At 41.6% G+C, this 23,012-nt stretch overlaps 1 protein-coding gene across 1 annotated transcript in view; it reads left to right on the top strand.

Annotated features, from left to right (window-relative positions):
- The first annotated feature begins 3,184 nt into the window (after positions 1–3,184).
- The window catches only part of ZC3H12C (zinc finger CCCH-type containing 12C), a 40,625-nt gene continuing 20,797 nt past the window's right edge, over positions 3,185–23,012 (top strand). Inside the window, exon 1 of the mRNA XM_063444907.1 lies at positions 3,185–3,273. Within this exon, the coding sequence (XP_063300977.1) occupies positions 3,250–3,273 (24 nt within the window). The 5' untranslated portion in view covers positions 3,185–3,249. The remainder of the gene's footprint in view (positions 3,274–23,012) is intronic.

Below are 23,012 nucleotides of genomic sequence, written 5' to 3'. Positions count from 1 at the left end.
GGTTGCTTTGTAGTTCAGATCATTCAGTGCTGTCAGTGGCTGAGAGGTGTACATACATATGGTAAGGAAGTATTTTTCTGTAGTGAGGGGGCGTGGCTAAGGAGGCAGGCTTGTGTTGCTGCATTTAGCAAAACATTCTTTTTTTGTGTGTGTGTGTGTGCAAACACTATAAAGATTTGAGCATGCAAAAAAATATTAATCAAAAACCCATCAAATGCCTTAAAGTTTTAGTGATTTGACTGTGCCCTTTTAATTGTATCCACTTCTTATCCACCCTTTCCACATCCAGAGATTTATTCTACTCTGATTACAAAATGTTTCCTCAAACTCAATGCATATTTCCAGGTGGTTTAAATATTTATATTTCTTTCCAAACAATGAAATTCACAATATCTACAGTGAGAGTCACTAAATTCTATGTAAATTGTTAGAAAGAAAGGCAGTTAATTCTCAGTAGTCACTTATATCCTTTAAACAGTCATGCTTATGATCTTAAATCACTGCACATAAATACAAAAATGCCCAAATATAATGGAAAATATGTAGTTGCTCAGCTTAGTTTTATTTCCAATATGACTGCTTTTTCATCTATATTTTTTTGAATAATATGCCAGAAAACTTCACCTCAACTTTCTTATTTGTTTGGGGTTTTTTTTGCGACCGGGCCTGTCATTCCAGTGGCCAGGGCATCCATCGAGGGGGGGGACAACCCTTTTACTTGTAAGGGGTCGAGGCCACCAAGGGCCCTGTGAGCCCGGGCCCCTTACATGCACACAGAACCGGTCAGGGAGATCTGGTAGGATACAGGGTGAGGGAAAGTAAACTAAATAAACATTTTTTTTTTAAATGACATTAACAAAATAAATATAAAGAGAAAAAGATGCTCCCTTCTCAGCCCACGCAAACCTCTATCCTACCTAGCAAACACTCTCTCACACATACAATACATCCCTACATACACATACACACACTGCATCCCTAAAAAACTACACACAATGCATCCCTACACACACACACACACACACACACTGCATCCCTACACACATACCTGTGCACACACACAGACACAGACATTACTAACTTTACAGGGGAGAGAATGACACACATGGACAGGCTGGGATGGAGAAAATGACACACATGAAGGAGCTGGGATGGAGGGAATGACACACATGGGGAGGGCTGCGACAGAGGGAATGATACACGTGGAGTGGCTGGGGGGATGAGAAGCATGGAGGGGCTGGGGGGATGAGAAGCATGGAGGGGCTGGGGGGAGCATGAGATGCATGCAGGGGCTGGGAGATGAGATGCATGGAGAGGTTGGGGGAAGTATGAGACGCATGGAGGGGCTGGTGGGGTATGAAACGCCTGGAGGGACTTGGAGGAGTATGAGACACATGGAGGGGCTGAGGGGGTACGAGTTGCATGGAGGGGTTGGTGGGTAAGAGACACATGGGGGAGGGACAGGGACATTATCGCACCGGGGCCATTGCTGCTTACATTTTGTTGTTAGGATTTTATTTCACTAGAGTTAAAGGGACTCTCCAGTGCCAGGAAAACATACCCTGCAGTGCCCATCTCCCTCCCACTCCCATCCCATGTTGCAGAAGGGGTTAAAACCCCTTCAGTGACTTGCCTGAATCCAGCGCCGATGTCACCAGAATCAGCCGGCGGGGGAGACTTAATGCGCATGCGCGGCAATGGCCACGCGCGTGTTAAACCTCCCCATAGGAAAGCATTATTCAATGCTTTCCTATGGGGATACCGGCGACACTGGAGGTCCTCGTGCATAACGTGAGGACGTCCAGCGTCGTTTAAAACACTTTTCCTGTTCTAGGAACACAGAAGTCCCTCTAGTGGCTGTCTGATAGACATACACTAGAGGAGGACTTAACCCTGCAAGGTAATTATTGCAGTTTATAAAAACTACAATAATTACACTTGCAGGGCTAAGGGTGGTGGGAGTTGGCACCCAGACCACTCCAATGGGCAGAAGTGGTCTGGGTGCCTGGAGTGTCCCTTTAAGAGGTGAATGACTAAAGCCTCTTACTAAACAACCCTGAAAGTGTGTGTTCTTGACAGGCCTTTCATTGTGTTTCGGAGTGCTTTGACATAAACAGGGAGTCTTTCTGTCACCCACAAACGACATCCCTCCTCCGCTGCATTGATAACACGGAATTAAGACTTTCTGCCTGCTCCAGCTCTCTCAGCCAATCAGCGCTGTCCTGTACGGCGCAAAACACCTTAGACAATACAAACACTACATAGAAGTATAGTGCTGCTAATTGTATCCTTTTCAAATGCTCTGTGCAAATCACATTGTCTAAACCGCTCGTCTCTCGTGTTTATGCACGATACACGCCTTTTATAGTATTTTTTGGTGTTTTAATAAAAATATTAACATTTTATCCATCACTGGTATCTGTAACAGACTGCTTTTTTGCATTGTTTGTGCTGTTGTATCTACAATCCTCCTAAAAAGTTATTCAGTGAGTGATTCCATCAGCGTGAATATGGATTTTCTCTCAATTTTTTTAGCTTTTCACAAAATCTGATCATTTTCTCCAGTTTAGTAGCATACATAATGTACTGGTTTTTTTTTTGGGGGGGTTTTTTTATTGTTGTTGGTGTTTTTTTTGTTGTTGTTGGTGTTTTTTCTTTTTGTTGGTTATTTTCTCTTATGCAAATCTAAAGAACTTTAATTTGTAGATGCAGCACCTTGCTCCTCCCTCTTATTAGTCTTTGGATAACCCAACACTTTTCCCTTCTCCATTCAGAAAAGAAAATGCCACAAAATAATTTGTTTCTTTGTTTTATGAATTTAGAAACAATAATTGAAAGCTGATTCTGCACAGGGCCAGGTGTTTTGTATTGGCAGCTTGCTCCCTAATGACTTAGACTCTCATTGAGCAGCTGCCTGCCTTGTCCCTTTGTATGAGCCATTGTTAATGCACACCCCTCCTTCATGCACATGCTGCCTGGGGCAGGCCCTGGGAATCAAATCAACTTGCTTATCTTAGTAGCCTACAAACCTGACAGAGTGGGGAGGCTGCCTTACATCTGCTTGAGCTCAGTAATTGTGAGCCTGCTGCTTTGCCATTGGCTGCCTCTCTGCCCAGTAATAGGTTAAGCAGAGACATTGTAACTCCATCTGTCCAACAATTCATTGTTCTGTGTGTGACTGCTTGCCTGGAAGCCTTGTACCTCAAATTGTATGAAGGACTTGCTGCTAAAACTGCTACTAAAAACCCAATGTCTCTCTGTTCCCCACCAAAAGTAAGTGCACGGATTTTCAATGATGTATTAAAATAGTGATTTTTTTTTTTTTTAATTGTGTTTGCTTTATTGTTTATATTTCATTCTTTCTATTTTTCATATGATAAAATTTTTTTTTTTTTTTAAAAAGATTGCACAGCATTTGGTTACAAAGGATGCATTATTTCCTGGAGACCCTTGTTTGTATGCATTATATTATGTCTGTAGTTCTTGTTTTTCACAAATCATAATCCTGGGTGCTGTGTGAAGGCAGGTGCAAGGTGCTTGGTTCTGTTTTGATTTTATCTATCTGGTGCTTTTCTGTTTAGTTGAAATAAATGTCTGTACAGAAATTGACCATCATCCTGGTTTTCAAAGCATTAAAAGGCTGTGGGAAATCTTTGTAGAACTAGAATGATTGCAGTTGATATTTATTACTATATGATAGAAATCTGCTTTCTGCCTACCACCAATAATAGTGATTTTAAAAAAGAAAAATGTTTTCACTGGATCTGAAAGGGTTAATGAGCTGAGCTATGTACTGAGTTTTTGCATTACCCACGAGTGACAGGTAGTTCATTATGTTCTGTGTGCAGATGTTGAGATTATTTTTTTTTTTTAACTCTCTCCATGTGATTTCACACTGATACCATAAAAGAAGCTGTGCGTGTATGCATTAATGATTATTAGCTCTTTGGGCGAAGAATGAACTTTCCTCACTCTGTATACTGATATATTCTATATATTTTTTTATATATATAAAGCATTATCCTGTCCTATTTCTGGAATTTTCTATGCATTCCTATTTAATATTATAATTATAATTTTATTATTATTTTTTTGGTGTGGGGCACTTACTGCTTGTCTGAGTGTTTATGTACAGATTATATTAAATAAAATCATTGCTATTTTCAGTTTAAAATGTGTATATAGAGAGTTTTATATATAAATATGTATGTATGTATGTATATGTGTTGGTGTACATGTGCATAGTGTGTGTGTGTGTGTGTGTGTGTGTGTGTGTGTGTCTCCATAATCTGTTCTGTGCACACTTCCAATGCACAGCACATGTACATGCCCCGTCTCCTTTCTGTGTGTGTATATGCAAATGACTTTGCATTCACAATGCACTCCTTCGGTTAAAGCTTCAGATTTGCTTTTAAAAGGCAACCAAAACCTCAAGGGTCCTTTGAGGCCTAACTTAGCAGATGAAGCCGCTGTACAAAGGGTTAAAAGAAAGGCTTCACTCGGACCACATGCCCCATTATTTGAACATATGCATTAGTCTATTGAAAGTTTTCTGGAGATGGCCAGGCCACCAGTTGCTGAACTCCTGCAGCTCCAAGAGACATCTGTTGCCCCAGAGTATTAACCAGTACGTTCAATGGGACATCTTTTCTTTGTTGGATGAAGGTTTTGCAGACAACAGCACTCGCTGGAATACAATGGTAATTAAATACACAGAACCAGTGCCAGGGGTATTTATTACATATTCATTATTCTAACCGCATTGTCCTTGAACATTGGATAAATGCATGTACCCAGAAAAGCTGTCATGCTGTAGATCTAAACTGAATTAAGAATCAGGAAAACACGATGATTGTAAAATTGTAAAGATTTGGGATTTTATATTCCTTTATATTTTTTATACCCCCCTACCCACCACTTATTTATTTTGATGCAATAAACCCTTTTTAAACAGGTGATAGAATAAACCAGGATTAAACATGTACTCTTTATTGTTGAAACTTTGTGCACCAATGTATGGGACATCCCTAGGAGGTACAGTGGGGGAAAGTGACTAAACATCGAAATGTGGGAAATTGATAATTGAATTGCTAGAATACCTGAACTGGGAAAAAAAAAATATCCAACCAATTCTGCCAATTCTGCTACTTTTGGTCAAAAAAGTTGTAATCCCGTTATAATCCTCTATGATTACTGGCTTAGTGAATTAACGGTTTCCTAGTTCTCATCTAAATTTCTAATCCAATACAATATTAAAATAAAAAAATATATAAATGCATTTAGTTATGTTGGGCCCAGCTGCAAACACAAAGTACAAACATTACGCAAAAATGTAACCCCTTAAAATGTGTTCGTGAAGCGTTAAGGAAGGATCCGTTATAACATTTTGATTGACATATGTAGCCCCTTTAATCTATAATGTATACAATATGTTCAACCAGGAAAGCTGTATTGATACATGCATGTAATTAATCCTTGCAATATTTTCTAAAAACGTAGCTTTCATTTGTTGCAGAACTGTTCTATGCAGCCAATGAGCATGCGCGTCCTTGTTGGTGCTGGGAATTGTCCAATTAAATGCTTCTCATGGAAAAAATGTGGATACATTTTAAAGTATTTTTTATGTGTCCATTACAATGGTGGCTTGGTATATAAAGCCATGTATATTAGGCACATCCATTGCATGAGGTCGATTGGACTTGTATTCCACTAAAGCTATGCAGCAAGTGGCTTCCTAATTGTCCCATCACATTCGATGTATTTATTAACTTTCACCAGGATTAGACAGATTCTAAACACAAGAGTCGTAGTTAAGCAGGGGCAGGAAACTTCTTATAACTAATTTGATGAAAAATAAATTGGCTTGAGTGGCACAAAGTTGCATTTTGGTGGTTGTTGTTTTTTTTTCCCTTGGCCTATGTACTTGGGAAAAGCAAAAGTAAATACCCAGAGCCGATTTGTGTTTTTCCTTTATAAGGAAGCCGGATAATTAAATTGCCTTGGAATGGAACCAGGTAATTCACCCTGCTATTGGTAGCCTATACAAGGCGCCAAGAGTTAGCATGCAAACATTGAATAAAAGTATATTGCCAGCCAGGAAGAGAGTGCTCCAGTAGGCTGATTGACATCTTATGAAGGCAGCCCTACTTATGTCCAGAATTAAAGGGATTGAAGGGACACTGTAGGCACCCAGACCACTTCAGCTCATTGAAGCAGTATGGGTGCAATGTCCCATATCCCTTAACCCTACAGTGCTAATTATTGCAGTTCTGAGAAACTGCAATAATTACCTCTGAGGGTTAACTCCTCCTCTAGTGACTGTCTACCAGACAGCCACTAGAGGGACTTCCTGGATTGAAACAGACCTTTGGTCCGGTATCTGGCGCTGGGCATCCTCACGTTCTGCTTGCGGACTTCCAGCGTCAGATTTTTCCCCATAGGAAAGCACTGAATAAGGCTTTCCTACAGGGAAATCCTAATGCGAGCGCAGTCATTGCCTCGCATGCGCATTAGGTCTCCCCCGCCTGCTGACATCGGTGGAGGAAGAGCGTGGGGAGATCCTGACCCTGCGCCGAGGGACATCTGCGCTGGATTCAGGTAAGTGACTGGAGGGGATTTAACCCATTCAGCGCCGCAGGAAGGAGGGCGCAAGCGAAGGGGGCCTTACTCTCACAGAGCATGTAGTAGCATATGGAGTTTTGTAAATGAATGTAAACACTGCTACCTGTATTCTTTACAGAGCCTGGAGGAATGCATTGTAGCAAATCAGCATTTGCCTCTCTAATCTGACACAAATTGAGACTAAATAGCTTAATATCCTCTGGCCACAAACTCGTTGAGATACCTTTTCATGTTCATCATACAACATTTATCATCAGAATCTTATTACTTAAATATATTGTGCAGCTCTCTTGATCTCTTCACTGCCAGAAGCATCTTCTCTCTCCATGCTGTCTGTAGACGTATCCTGCTAATATATCGCAGGGCGAACATATGGTAGTTTTCCGAGCCATGCTTTATGTCTGTAGATTTGCAGTGTTATCTGTTTTTTTTTTCTATTTCAGGAAGAAAATGCATGAGCTTGCCTAGTTATGTTTTACGTCTGTGGACTGTGTCCATGATATCCTGGTGATATATTACAAGAAGAACATATCGGAGTTTGCAAATATACAGATAGAGCACGGCTAGACAAACTCCCGTATGTTCTTCCTGCAATATAAACCCTGGATTCATCATGCAGGCCTGCGGAATCTGTTGGCGCTTTATAAATTATAATAATAATAATAACAATGCAAGTCTTCAGAGTTATCATGATTGCAGGTAGAGCATGCACAAGATGTATTTGATGATGTACTGTGGGGATTTTCTTAGCTGCATTGGTTTGAATCTTGTTGCATGCAATGGGCAAGCTGAGAACGAGAACACGCTGTTCTAAGAGCAGAAGAAATGAGTTGGTTCCAGTTAGTAGGAATGGAGATATGGAGGCCAATTGTTTTAATTACCACTTGAAGTGATCTAGCTGTCATCATGAAGCCATGTAGGTCTATGTCCTCCTGAATTCATCAGATTGGATTGAAGGGATTTCCAATCTCCTTGGCAGGTCAGAACTGTTGGCAAGTGTCCTGTCCATTGTACCCAATGTTATAATAGGCGATTCATTCTTACAGTTCGCGTTGGTAGGTCAACACTTCAGGTCTTGTAGTATATATAAGCATAGGTTACCCAGTCATAGTTTCTCTATGTTTTACCTAGATATTGGAAATCCATTTTCAATTCGCTGCAATAACAGTAAAGGCGTGATATATTCGGTTGAATCAAACTAAGTACCTTACTACATGGAACATTTAACTGGTTCTCTTGACAAAGTCTTTTGTTTTTGTTTGTTTGTTTTTTGTTTTAATACTTTAATATTCTTTATTGACGTTCATTAAGTAAATAATGTACCAAAGAGCAGTAGTAACATAAATTAGACAAATTAGAAATGTAAATCAATATGGTAAGAAACATAGAAAAGTAGGTTCTCTGGAGATGTGGACAATACGTATGTTTCTCAATAGAATAAAGAATCGTTTTTATAGACTTTTCCTATCTTCTTTTTCTCCATTACTGCTGCTTTTCTGCTCTGTATGTGGGAATATGACTCATAACGCTGCAAATAGAGAACTATTTAAGTATACCATCAAAATAAGCGAGCCATATACCATCAATAAAAATTGTCAAATTGAAAAAAAGTAAGCGAGCACACACACAGATATTCTACAGCATTAATGCAGCCACATGTGTGAAAAATGCAGGTCTGCTTAAGTTTTTGTGGATTGTTGTTTTTTTGTTTTTTTTTATTATTCAAGGGAAACAATCTTCGAAGTGATAGTTTATATAATAGTTTTTTTGCATGTATGTTAGCACTGGATATACCAATGCTCATTGGAAGTTTCATCATGACTAATTATGCAGAGATTTTAATGCTCATATTTGTTCATAATGAGCATAATTTATGTGTTTAGATTAAAGGGATCCTATTGTGCCAGGAAAACAACCCCGTATTCCTGGCACTATAGGCTCTTGGAGTGCCCCCCTTCCTCGGCGCTGAAAGAGTTAAATCCCCTTCAGCCACTTACCTTAATCCAGCGCCGGGCTCCCTCAGCACTGGTGACCTCTCCTCCCCCGCCGACGTCAGCTCCTGAATGGAGCCGAATGTGCATGCCCGGCCATGCGCGCGCGCGCACATTAAAAATCCTCTCATAGGAAGGCATTACTCAATGCTTAAAACGAACAAAAACCCTCAATGGGTCAGTGTGACCACCTTCCCACTGTAGGTAAGAGTGTAGCGCTAAATAGGTGTATATTTACAGTGCTCAGGAATACAAATGTACACTTACCACTCAGGGTAGTACCATAAATGTAGACATATACAGGAAAAAATAGAAAACATACATAGGGTAATAACGTAAAGCTTTGTATTGAAGTGACTTTAAATGTATGCAGATAAACTCACATTTATTAGAGCCTTTTATGTGGGTATAGGCTCTAAACACTTAAGTATCCGTGCCTTTAAGGTAGGCAGCGAGACCAAGTTGCTTCTGCTTGTTTTTTTCTCTCTCCCTCTTTTCAATCAGGATGACGACTCCAAGAGAAAAGAGAAACAAAACAGACTTCTGGGTGTAGACTGTTTAACTTTTAGCATGCAGTGCAATATCTCTTTAAGGTGAAAAGAAAAGTGCTCACCTTCTTCACCAAGACGCGTTTCGCCTTCTCCGCTGGCTTTTTCAATTGGTGTTTTGTTGATGTTCTATTTTCTGGTTTTAAAAGGTTATTGTTCCCGCCCTTCCTCTCTGCGTCCTATCGTTCATCTCCCATCAGGTGATCCTAGTTGCGGCTTCTGATTGCCGGGCGGGAACAATAACCTTTTAAAACCGGAAAATAGAACATCAACAAAACACCAATTGAAAAAGCCAGCGGAGAAGGCGAAACGCGTCTTGGTGAAGCAGGAGAGGAAGGACTTCGGCACATATTGTATTTATTCATTTTTTACTATTTGATATTTTAAATTATCTTTTATTTCTCTTTATACAATAAATTTTGTGTTTGAATATACTCACCTCTATCCTGAATTTCTGGATCCGGTTAAGGGTAGTGTCACCCTTTATATTAGACACACACACCATTTATACTTAGAGCCAGTTACTAAAAGGCTCTTAAGAAGGTGAGCACTTTTCTTTTCACCTTAAAGAGATATTGCACTGCATGCTAAAAGTTAAACAGTCTACACCCAGAAGTCTGTTTTGTTTCTCTTTTCTCTTGGAGTCTTCATCCTGATTGAAAAGAGGGAGAGAGAAAAAAACAAGCAGAAGCAACTTGGTCTCGCTGCCTACCTTAAAGGCACGGATACTTAAGTGTTTAGAGCCTATACCCACATAAAAGGCTCTAATAAATGTGAGTTTATCTGCATACATTTAAAGTCACTTCAATACAAAGCTTTACGTTATTACCCTATGTATGTTTTCTATTTTTTCCTGTATATGTCTACATTTATGGTACTACCCTGAGTGGTAAGTGTACATTTGTATTCCTGAGCACTGTAAATATACACCTATTTAGCACTACACTCTTACCTACAGTGGGAAGGTGGTCACACTGACCCATTGAGGGTTTTTGTTCGTTTTGTGCATGTGGAGAGTGGTTTTTTGGAGTACCCTCATGAGTGTCTAATAGCAGCTTTTTGAAATTTGTTCTATACTATATCCATAAGCGCCATCTATTCCCACACCTTTCTCTGTGTTGTTTCCATTACTCAATGCTTTCCTATGGGGAACTTTTTTGACGGTGGAGGTCCGTGAAGACGTCCATAATCAAATAAGTGCGATTTACTTAGTGTAAATCGCGGAAGCGCCTTTAGTGGCTGTCAGGGAGACAGCCACTAGAGCCTGGATTACCCCTGCAGTGTAAACATAGCAGTTTCTCTGAAACTGCAATGTTTACACCTGAGGGGTTAAAACTAGAGGGACCTGGCACCCAGATCACTTCATTGAGCTGTAGTGGTCTGGGTGCCTATAGTGGTCCTTTAAATCTTAGAGGGAATAAGATAACTATGTAACTACTTGCAAGAACAATGCAAATAGTTCTTTGGAGACCTGTTCAGTAACAAGTACCAAAGACAAAATGGTCATCACTTGAAAAAAGATAATTTCACAAACAGCTACACACATAATCCTCAATTAATAGAAGAAAATACCAGGACAAACCTTACCAAACACAATATACAAGTAAGAGTGCTTCATGAGAAGACATGTTCGGCAACCCAACTATTACCAGAGGAAAGATCAATGCAGGACTTTGATAGATAAATCCATAAAGCAGGTTATATGTTAAACAATATTTCTGTAGGTGATAACTAAATGTATTGTTCTTTACTCCATGGAAGGTGGAATTATCCGTTGACCGTGGTTGCAATTAGTGATACTTAATATGCTGATACTCTTTTTGGGGAGGTCATCTTCTTGGACAATTTAGTGGAAGGTAGTTTCACACATGTGGACTCAGAGATGAAATATTGACTTGACTTGGTGACTCTCTGTACACAAATTACCTGAAAGCAGTGTACCAACTGCATTTGAAATGATCAAACGATATCTGCAGAACAGCCAGGATGATCCACTGGAAGTAAATTTGTGTTTTTGTAACACAAAGCTCTGGAAAACCTTCCTATCCCACAGTACGTGTGCGGTCAGAATGCATTTTTTGCACTGTTTGTATTGTTAGTGACTACTAAACATTTTTTTTTTTATACATAAACCTGCAATAAAAGGACACTTCCACCTGGACATGACACATTTTTTTTTTTAAATCAAGCCAATAGGCTGATAATATGCAAACATATATAATTATACTAAAAGTTAAATATAAATATTTCTAAATTAATTTCTAAGTCAATCACAAAACAACAATACCCCTACCCACCTCACCAGACAACAGGGGTATTGTTATGGTCCCTGAGGAAGTCTATTTGTTTAACGAAATGCACAGGACCAGACTTATTTAAATGTAATTTTAAGATTTTGATAAATTACCACATCTTCATTTCCTGTGTACGAGTGGAGTGTGTTTTGGCTACAAACAAGGAGCTAGAAGCTGGAGACTAATAGCCCGTCATACATTGAAGGGAGGCACCAGTGAGCTCATATAATTCTATGTATTTTGTGAGTGCAAGATTTCTAAGCTGGTGCGATTTACAAGTAACAGTATTATGCTATGTGCATTTTTTTTCTTTTCATTTTTAAATGTGCAGCTGTAATCCTTAATATTGTCTTTGTACATATAATTAATTAAAACAGATATTTGACTAGTCACTAGAAGAATCTCTGTAGCACTCAAGAAAGGCTTCAGTAATGTTAAGAAGCTGGTGTGCCTTGGGAACTTCTCTCTTATTGAAGTATGAAAGGTCCAAAACAGGTTTGGTTCTGCTGAGCTGTTGTATGTTGCATTATTTATACAGTGCCCTTATTAAGTGAGGTGTAGAAAAAAATGCAATGTATATATTAACAATTAAACTCCTTATGTGGCCTTAAATGGGACAAGGCACTAAGGGTTTTTCTCAAAGATCTCTGTAACGTGTGAACTTCAAGACACATTCCATCAGCATTGACCACTCTTGGACTCCCTAGATCTCTACCATGATGCTTCCTTACTGTTATCATATGACTCTTTTGTATTGTATGAATGTACAGTCCACGTACTGTAAGTAGAGTAAGACAATTCAGCTAACACATTCGTTTCTGATCCATGCAATGATATATCTTACACGGAACATTCTCACTCCTGCTGCATCCAACTTTTGCACTCTGTTTTGATTCCTACAGACATTTATCCGCATTCTTCTAAGGGAAAAAGCCCAAGTGTGGTTAGTTGTTACAAATTCACAAATAATACATGTGATCTTGTTCAACAGCACTGAGGTGACGGCTGTTGGGATTGACTTAAACTCCGCCCTGAGTCTTAGAAAGTCAGGCGGATGAGAGTAGTCCCTATTTTGTCTCTGTATATCTTTTGATTTGGTTGGAATGTAACTCCAAATGAGTATTTTATAATGATTCTATCTTTATGAAAAATGTATTTTTCGGGGGTAGTGTGGGGTTAACAGTGTCGCTTTAACATGCCGTCCAATGGAACCTTTATTGTGTAGAATATTTCAAGTTACATGCAGAATATAACAAAGCTCTAGTCATGGACAGGAACTGAAGTCAGTTGACTGTGCAGAATCTTAATAACGGCACAAACAGATTGTGGTGTTGTAAAGCATTTACATGTAAGTAAAGACCCTGGAATTGCCCTAATGTGCACTGTGCAGCTAAACACAATTGTGAAAATTGGATGAGACACATGGGACAACTAGCATACAGGGGTTGTGGGCTGCGTTTTATGCCACTTCTTTTGTTGATTGCATTTGCTTTTCTATGTGCACAGTACTGCAGGAGTGAGACAGCAGGCAGGATGTCTGCTGGTCCTTTGATAGGCTGATGTTAAGGCTGGCCCACTGGGATATTTATCAGTGGACTGCAATATCTGAGGCTATAAAATCTAATGAAAAACACACAGTAAAGTAGAAAATATCCGCTGAGAATATCCGTTATGCTGCAACTCCAATAAAGATTTACAAGAAATAATAATAATTAAGTAAACAGTGGTTGTTTAAAATTCTATTTTCACCACAATTTCAAAAAAGAACCGCACTTGTTAATTAGCAAGCTCCACATCATCTCCACGAGGTAAAGTGTTAGGATAAACCCACTTTGGGTATTCCTAGCCCATCTCACAGATATTTGGATATGGGACTTTAAAACTGTTTTTGAATTTTTGAGGTATGTTTATGTTCATTTGTTTAGATCGCAAGATACTTATGAGGTCTGTGTGTGTTTTTTGTACAATGTTGCATATTATTCAATAAATGGACTACTATTAAGGATCCACCATGTGGAGATGATTTGGAGCTTACTGATTAATAAGTGTGATTCTTTTTTGGAATATCTGGGGCTAACTTGGTTTTCCCATTGCCCTTGATGGTGCTCTGGTTTATACTTCTGGAGACACCACAGGCAAGTCAAATCAAAGTATGTAGGCTCCAAAGTATGGGAACTCCAAAACATTCTAATAAGTGATGGCACTTAGTCATAGAATAATGGTGACATTTTAAACCACTAAAAGATCCTCAATTTCGTGTTCATACTGCGTTTACTTCATGTAGAGGCCAATGAATGTGGAGGCATGTAAGTCTGTTATGGTCCCGTGCCATAGAAGTGAAAGGACTGGAAATTATTTATCTCCAAAACATATCTCTGAAAGAACTGAAATGAAATCAAGCTGTATCATGTCATGTGCTGAAATTGAAGACGTGGATTACATTTAGTGACACTTATCGAGAACAAACAATATCTATTACCACAAAGTACAATATAGGTAACTGCTCAAGATTGAAAGCTAATTGGACTCCCCTCTACTGGTACCAGACCTGTCAAGGCCCACAGAACTGCCTTACGACACCTGATTATTATAAAAAAATGTTTTTACCCTTCTATCCTTTCGATCATTACAAGCAGCCTGTCATCATGGCCTGTATGTACACTCGAATGATATACTCCCTTTGTGGATGGGACTTCTCTGGTTTGCAGGCCCAGTCTGATCTACTAGTGATATACATTCTCTATGTAAAGGTGCAAATTAGCTAAAACAAGAGCTTTAATTTGTCTTATTGTCACCCAGTAACATTTGAGGAGCATGGTGAGTGAACTGGATGACTGGTTGAATACTCATTCCCAGTGAAATGGAACTGTAAAATATGATTTGAACAGAAAATGTACATTTGTAAACATGTAGTATGTGTACAGAGAAGGATTCAGATCCTACCAGGACCTAGGCAGGGTGTTAGTATTGGGGCCCACCTTTCATTCTTTACTAGGGATGGTAAACTGTGCCAAGCAAATTTATGATTCACTCTCAAGGGTGTCGTGCGTCTCCGGTTGACTTACGAGCATAACTGAGTTTAGCCAGTTGATCCTTTTCCCCAGTGTAAGTGCTAAGCACAACACTGGATAAATTGCAGGCATATGCCTCTAAATTATAGTTGTGAACAGCATCATTTCATTGATGTTTGAAAGTGTAAACAGCTGAAATATAAAACAAAACAAAATAAGACAAGGTCTGTGGAGCCACAACATTAAAACCACTTACAGGTGAAGTAAATAACATTGATTTTATTGTTACAATTGCACATCTCAAGTGGTGGGATATATTTGGAAGCTAGTGAACAGTCAGTTCTTGAATTTCACATGTTGGAAGAAGGAAAAATGGGAATGCAAAAAGACCTGATTTAATTTGACAAAGATCAACAGTTATGGCTAGACGACTGGGTCAGAGCATCCCCCAAATTACATAGTATACAGTGGCTAGTACCTACCAAAAGTTGTGCAAGGAAGGACAACCAATGAACCGGCGTCTGAGTCATAGCATCCCAATGCTCATTGATGCACGAGGTGAGCGAATGCTAGCCCATCTGGTGTAATCACACAGAAGAGCTACTGTAGCTCATATTGCTGAAGAACTTCATGCTAGCCATGATAGAAAGGTGTCAGAACACACACTCCAGTCAGAGTCCCCATGATGACTACTGTCCACCACAGAAAGCGCCTTCAATGGGAATGTCAGCATCCAAACTGGATCATGGAGCAATAGAAGAATAGAAGAAGGCCAATACAAACCATTGTGTGGAAATCTATTCACAAACAGGACTATACATAGAACACGAGGTCATGCATTTAGACTGGAAAAACATAATATTCAAGGATATATTTTTCTAACCGTAGGGTAATAGTTTCTTGATCCAAGGATAAATCCGACTGCCATTCTGGGGTCAATAAGGATTTTTTTTCCTAGTTTGTTGCAAAATTGGAAGTGCTTCAAACTGGTTTTTTTTTTTTGGTTTTTTTTGCATTCCTTTGGATCAACAGCAAAAAACAGATGTGAGGAAGGCTAATATTCTGGGACACCTTGGGTCCTGACCTATCTGTGGATGTTACATTGACACATACCACCTATCTAGAGGTTGTTTCAGACCATGTACACCACTTTATAGCAATGGTGTTCCCTGGTGGCAGTGGTCTTTTTCAGCAGGATAATGCACCCAGCATGTAAAAATTCCGGAATGAGTTGAGGAACATGACAAAGAATTCAAAGTGTTGCCTTGGCCTCCAAATTCCACAGATCTCAATCCGACTGGGCATCTGTGCGATGTGCTGGAACTGCAAATCCAATTCATGGAAGTTCCACCTCGCAACTTGCAGGACGTAAAGGATCTGCTGCTAATGTCTTGGTGCCAGATACCACAGGACATGTTTAGAGGTCTTGTGGAGTCCATACCTCGCTGCGTCAGAGTCCTTTTGGCAGCACGACAGTGATTTTCACTATATTAGGCAGGTGGATCTAATGTGGTCGCTTATCAGTGTAATATTATATTATATTATTGATGTTTAGCTGTCACTTTCAATGCCACAGGCAATAGCCGTTCCACACTGCTCTGAGATGCAGCACTAAAAAGAGTTAATATTATTAGCACGGCTTATTTGTAGCATGTGAGGCCATGGAACTTTAGAGAATACTAAATGGAGTTATGGTTTCCATGATTTGCTATGGAGCACTCGGACTCCAGACAGAACCCTTTTTTTTAAATAGTGTTGCAACAATGCTACTCTAATTAGTAAATAGGAATTGTGTTATAACTTTGCTGCAATGCCAGAAACAAAAAAGTCTGCCGATCTCTAGCAAATCGAGTTGTATGTAGCAGCCTAGGTTGTGATGTCATTATTTTATATACACTACAGTACGGAGAACATAAACACACAGTGATCTCACGTAAACATTTTAAAAAATCAACGTCCTCATCTTATGTAATTTTTTGAGACGTCAAAAAGATCTGCTCCACGCAGCTGTATGCAGGTCACAAACTCGGAGGATAACCTGCATAACATGCCAATTAAGGACTTGAATGATGGCTAGTTTTTACTACCATTACCAAAGAGGACAACATCAACAAACGTGTTGTGTGAAGAACATCCTGACTGGAGTTAAGAGCATAAAAAAAACATCTTTTTATGATACTGGTAAATATATATATATATATATATATATATATTTATATATATATATATATTGTGGATAATACAGATATATAAGAACAGCATAGAGATGTTCTCACAAAGCAAATAGCGGAGAGATGATATATTAATGTGCAGTAAAGGCTAGCTAGAGAAACCTAATACATGCAACTTTCTTTGGAAAGTTTGTCATTCTGAACAGCTAAAGTGATTGAACGCATGGGTTCTGTGTGTCTGCGTGGTTTTCCCTTTTATCCGTTTCTCATGGATATTGGCATAAACTGGTTAAATTTGTCCCTGGCATTATGCATATGTAGACTTATAAAGTACGCAGATCTATGAGACCACGCTTGCAACTGTTCGCGTTCTTTGATGTCACAGATCTAGGTACTGCTGAGGTGCTAATATAAATTTCACACACAAGAAGGGTTCCCATAGGAACCAACGTGATTATTTCATAGCTCTGGCCACATATAGACACTACTTACTGCTTTGACTCAACCTATTACAAGCATGTCCACAGCATGTGCACTTCTGGTTTTACATCACCGATATGGCGAGTCTACATAGACGTAGAAATTGACATATATTGATAACAAAAATTGCTAAAGAGACAACTAAAAGAAACATATTTTTTTCATTATATTTTGGCACTTTGTTCAACTGACGACGATGGCACAATAAGAATAGATGGACCTTTTGTATGGCTTGTTAATAGAAACATAGAATGTGACGGCAGATAAGAACCATTCGGCCCATCTAGTCTGCTCAATTTTCTACATACTTTCATTAGTCCCTGGCTTTATCTTATAGCTAGGATAGCATTATGCCTATCCCACGCATGCTTAAACTCTTCCCTGTATTAACCTCTACCACTTCAGCTGGAAAGCTATTCCATGCATCTACTACCCTCTCAGTAAAGTAATACTTCCTAATATTATTTTTAAGCCTTTGCCCCTCTAATTTAAGACTATGTCCTCTTGTTGTAGTAGTTTTTTTCTTTTAAATATAGTGTCCTCCTTTACTGTGTTGATTCCCTTTATGTATTTAAATGTTTCTATCATACCCCCCCCCCCCGTCTCATCTTTCCTCCAAGCTATACATATTAAGATCCTTTAACCTTTCCTTGTAAGTTTTATACTGCAATCCATGAACCAGTTTAGTAGCCCTTCTTTGAACTCTCTCTAAAGTATCAATATCCTTCTGGAGATACGGTCTCCAGTACTGTGTACAATACTCCAAGTGAGGTCTCACCAGTGTTCTGTACAATGGCATGAGCACTTCCCTCTTTCTACTGGTAATACCTCTCCCTATACAACCATGTATTCTGCTAGCATTTCCTGCTGCTTTATTACATTGTCTGCCTACCCTTAAGTCATCTGAAATAAGTACCCGTAAATCCCTTTCCTCAGATGTTGAGGTTAGGACTTTATCAAATATTCTGTACTCTGCCCTTGGGTTTTTACGTCCAAGATGCATTATCTTGCACTTATCCACATTAAATGTCAGTTGCCACAATTATGATAATTTTTCTAGTTTACCTAAATCATTTGCCATTTGTCTTATCCCTCCTGGAACATCAGCCCTGTTACATATCTTGGTATCATCAGCAAAAAGACATACCTTACTATCAAGACCTTCTGCAATATCACTAATAAAAATATTAAAGAGAATGGGTCCAAGTACAGATCCCTGAGGTACCCCACTGGTGACAAAACCATGCTTCGAATTCAGCAATATTGGAATCCAAACTTAAAGATTGCAGTTTATTGATAAGCCTTCTATGCGCAACAGTGTCAAAAGCCTTATTGAAATCTAGGTAAGCAATGTCTACTGCACCACACTGATCTATTATTGTAGTTACCCAATCAAAGAAATCAATAAGATTAGTTTGGCATGATCTCCCTGAAGTAAACCCATGTTGTCTCTGATCTTGAAATCCATGTGATTTTAGATGTTCAACAATTCCTAGATTTTACTAGTAACATGACGTAAAGTCATGATTTTATTAAAGACACGGAGGCGAGTATTATGCATAACTCTTTCTTTATTTCCTCAGCAGCAAAGATAGAGGAATATAAATATTGTCAAAATGAAAGAAAAAACTGTATAGGCATAACGGGTAGCCGATCACATGGTAGAGGAAGTAGCTATATAAGTCCTGTGTCTCCCACAATCCCCCTCTTTCTTGCGAAAACCGAAGACCAGGTAAGAAGAACGATGTCCTACTTGATCAACACAGGAGACAGGAACAATACGATAACTTCAAGCTAAAAAAGACGGAGAAATATGGTAATTTCCAGACTCAAAACTGCAGACTTACCAAACATCACTGTGAGGAGTCACAAACAACAAACTTGATTCTGAAATACAAAATATAAATAGTTAGTAAAAACATAATGAGACGTACAATATCATCCAATCATATAAATAAATATATATAAATAAATAAATACATATAAATAAATACATACCTAATAGAACAGCAAAAACCCTTAGAGTCTCAAGCATCTCGTATCCCAAGACCACACCGGGAGGGTGGGAGGGAATAATACTCGCCTCCGTGTCTTTAATAAAATCATGACTTTACGTCATGTTACTAGTAAAATCTAGGAATTTTATTAAAGACACGGAGGCTCATATTATGCAAGTTCAAAGCTGTGCAACCACTCGAGATGCGATGTGTTCAATAGGTCTGAAATAGAAGTCCCTAAAGGTCGATTCTCTGGACCAATCTGCCGCTCGCATAATATCCTCCAGACGACATCCGACTGAGGAGGCTTTTGAGGCCATCGCGCCTCGTACAGAATGAGGCGTAAAAACAGAGGTGTCTATACCTGCAGAAGATAGCAACCAACGCACCCAACGTGCTAGAGTAGGCGTCGAAACTGGCCGGTGAGGTGACTTAAAAGATAAGAACAAATCATGTAGACCAGCGGAGCGGAGGGAACGTGTAGCATCCAGATAAACTTTGACGCAATCCACTGGGCAAAGTGCCGGACAACCAGAAAACCTAGGGTATGTAAAGGACTTGGATGCAGATTTCGTCCTCCTGGATATGTCAAAAGTCACGCCTTCCGGGGTGAATGCCACGGCGTCCCAATCCAGGGCCCTGACATCAGAGATCCTCTTGCAAGAGACTAAACAGAGTAACATCACCAGTTTGGATGACAATTGCTTCAAAGTCAATTCTTGGTTAGGGTACCATGATGAGAGGAACTGCAACATCACGTTGACGTCCCAAAAGGCAGAGAAACGAGGCCGAGGGGGACGGGCGAGTCGAATACCCTTGAGAAGTCGACATACAAAAGGATGCCTGCCGATAGGGGAACCATCCAAACCCTTGTGGCCGGCCGAAATAGCCGAGCGGGATAGGTTGATCGTGCGGTAAGCCTTACCCGAATCAAACAGGGACGTGAGGAACTCCAGGATCAAATGTAGAGGGGCAGATACGGGATCCACTGCCCGTTCCATGCACCAACCAGACCACGATCTCCATGAAGTTCGATAAGCTGTTCGTGTGCCTGGGGCCCAGGCGTTATCGAGGAGTAGGAGAGTTGACTGCGGAACGTCTGAGACAACCCAAGGTCCCCTGAAAGGAACCACGCTATCAGGGGCAGCTGGTGTTGCAACACCAGGTCGTGCGAGTTCCCATCCGGATCCAGAAGGAGGTCCTGGAAGGTTGGGATCAACCGAGGGAAATCTATGGACAACTCCATCAAGCGAGGGAACCATGGCCGAGATCTCCAGAGAGGAGTGACCAGCGCCACACGACAGTCGTGGCGAACCAGTTTCGAGATCGTGCGTGCGATCATGTTGAACGGGGGAAAAGCGTACAGGCGACCCTGTGGCCAGTCTTGGAGGAAGGCATCCGTCGCCACCGCTGCCGGGTCCGGTCTCCAACTGTAGAACTTCGGCAGTTGTGTGTTTAGCCGTGATGCGAACAGATCCATCTGGAATTTTCCCCACAACATTTCCAGGCCCTGGAACACCGAAGCGTGCAAACGCCAATCGCCAGAGTCTCTTAAGTGTCTGGAATTCCAATCCGCTCCCGAATTGTCCAGACCCGGAATGTGTTCCGCTGTCACCGAGACGTTGTTGTATAGGCAGAACTGCCAGAAATCTTTTGCAAGCATCGCTAACATTTTGGACTTCGTACCTCCCAGGTGATTTATGTAACGGACCGCCGACACGTTGTCCATCTTGAGGAGAACGCAGCAATTCGCCCGCCCTGGGGTAAGGCTGCGGATCGCGAACGCCCCTGCCAGGAGCTCTAAGCAGTTGATGTGCAACGACTTCTCCATGTCTGACCATCTGCCTCCTGTGGAAACGTCTCCACAACGAGCACCCCAGCCGTGTAAGCTGGCATCGGACTCGATTACAACGTCCGGGATGGAGCCGAAAATGGCCCTCCCGTTCCACGCCTCCATGTGTGCCAACCACCACACCAATTCGTCTCTGGACTCCGCATCCAGGCGTATCCGAGATTCGTAGGAGTGACCTGACCGAAGGTGTGCCCCTTTGAGCCGCTGGAGGGCTCGGTAATGTAGTGGACCTGGGAAGATCGCTTGAATAGAGGCCGCGAGAAGGCCAATTATCCTCGCCAGTTGCCTGACGGACAAGTCTGGGACGCGAAGAGCCCTGCGAATTTCCTTCTGGATGGCTTTCACCTTGGGGCCCGGTAGAAACAGAAACTGTCGGACGGAGTCCACTTTGAAGCCCAGGAATTCTATGGACTGGGCGGGATCCAGGACCGACTTGTCCCAGTTGATCAGAAAACCTAACCTCTGTAACAGGTTGGTAGTCCACTCTAGGTGAAGAAGGAGATCCTCCTTTGATTGGGACAAAATCAGAATGTCGTCCAGGTAGATAATGAGACGAACCCCGCGGGTTCGAAGGAACGCCACTACCGGCTTCAGGAGCTTGGTGAAACACCAAGGAGCCGAGGAGAGACCGAAAGGCAGGCAGGTGAAGCGCCAGCGACGCCCATGCCATGTGAAGTGGAGATAGTCTCTGAACTCCGGAGCAATAGGGACCGTGAAGTAAGCGTCCTTCAGGTCCAGTTTGGCCAGCCAGTCCGACTGGCGTAGAAGGTCTCTGAGGCAGTGTATACCTTCCATCTGGAAGTGTTGGTAACGCAGGAAGGCGTTGAGGGGACGAAGATTTATCACAGGGCGGACTCCGCCCCCTTTCTTGGGCACCAGGAACAGATTGCTCGTAAAGCCCTTGGCGGTGAACGGCAGTTCCTCTATAGCGCCCTTGAACAACATTTCTGTGACCTCTGCGGAGATCATCTCGTCCTGATCTGGTGGAAGAGATAGTTCCCTGGGGGAATAAAACTGGACAGGCATGGAAACAAATTCTAGGCGATACCCCCTTACGCACTGCAGAACCCAAGCGTCCGAGGTGATATTTTCCCACTCTCGGTAAAATAGGGCCAACCTCCCCGCTACTTGAATGGCAGGGGAAGAAAGGGTACTTACCATAAGGACGTCTGCCGGGGTTACCACCGCGGGAGTACCTGGAGCCCCAGGCCCGACCTCTGGCCGGGAAGAAGGGAGGGGTTCTTTGGTCCTGAAATCCCCGGGAGGGAAAAAAGGAACCTCTGGTTGCGCGGAATGCGCCACGGAAACCACGGCCGGGTGGACGGTTCCTGCTACGCCCGGCCCCTCCGAAAACCTTAGGCGCGAACACGCGCTTCATATTCGCCTGTGCCTTGTCAATGGCAGTGAAGGTCTTGACAAAAGACCCCATGTCTTTAACAAAAGAGGTGCCAAACAGCAAACCCTCATCGGTCGGATCAGGCTCCGCCACGGTCATAGTGGCCAGTTTAGGGTCTATCTTCAGGAGGATCGCTTTACGCCTCTCAGTGGACATTGCCGTATTGGCGTTTCCCAGTAGGCATATCGCCCGTTGGACCCAACCTATGGCCACATCCACATCAACAACCGAGTCTCCCGCCCTAGCAGAGTCGAGGAGCTCATAGAGCTTTGATAGGGGTCCCAGCGTATCCAGGATCTTGTCCTGGCAACCCTTTAGGGAGTGGTCAAGGCCCTTCTTAGATTTCCACCCCGACTTATTCAAAAACTGGGCAATCTGCGGATCAATGTCAGGGGTCTTGCATGCAGAGCCCGGGAGGGAGGGTCGTGGGCATTCGGCGCGCAGCTTATTGCGGCCTTCTCTAGAAAGGGGCGTGCGGATGCGTTTAGCCACATATTGGGCAATATGATCCGGGGGGACCCATTCAGCGGACCGGGGGTGGCGCAAATCGTCAGGGTCGAACAGGGGGTTACCCTGTGGGTCAAGGATCGCCTTGGAGTCCCCAGAGGGGCCTAACAACTGGCCCCGGTCCATGGCGGAGGACCCCGAGGG

This window comes from Pelobates fuscus, chromosome 1, assembly GCF_036172605.1.
Source record: "Pelobates fuscus isolate aPelFus1 chromosome 1, aPelFus1.pri, whole genome shotgun sequence".
NCBI classification, from domain to species: domain Eukaryota; kingdom Metazoa; phylum Chordata; class Amphibia; order Anura; family Pelobatidae; genus Pelobates; species Pelobates fuscus.
Note: the sequence above shows the minus strand (reverse complement) of the source record. Positions and strands in the feature narration are given on the sequence as shown.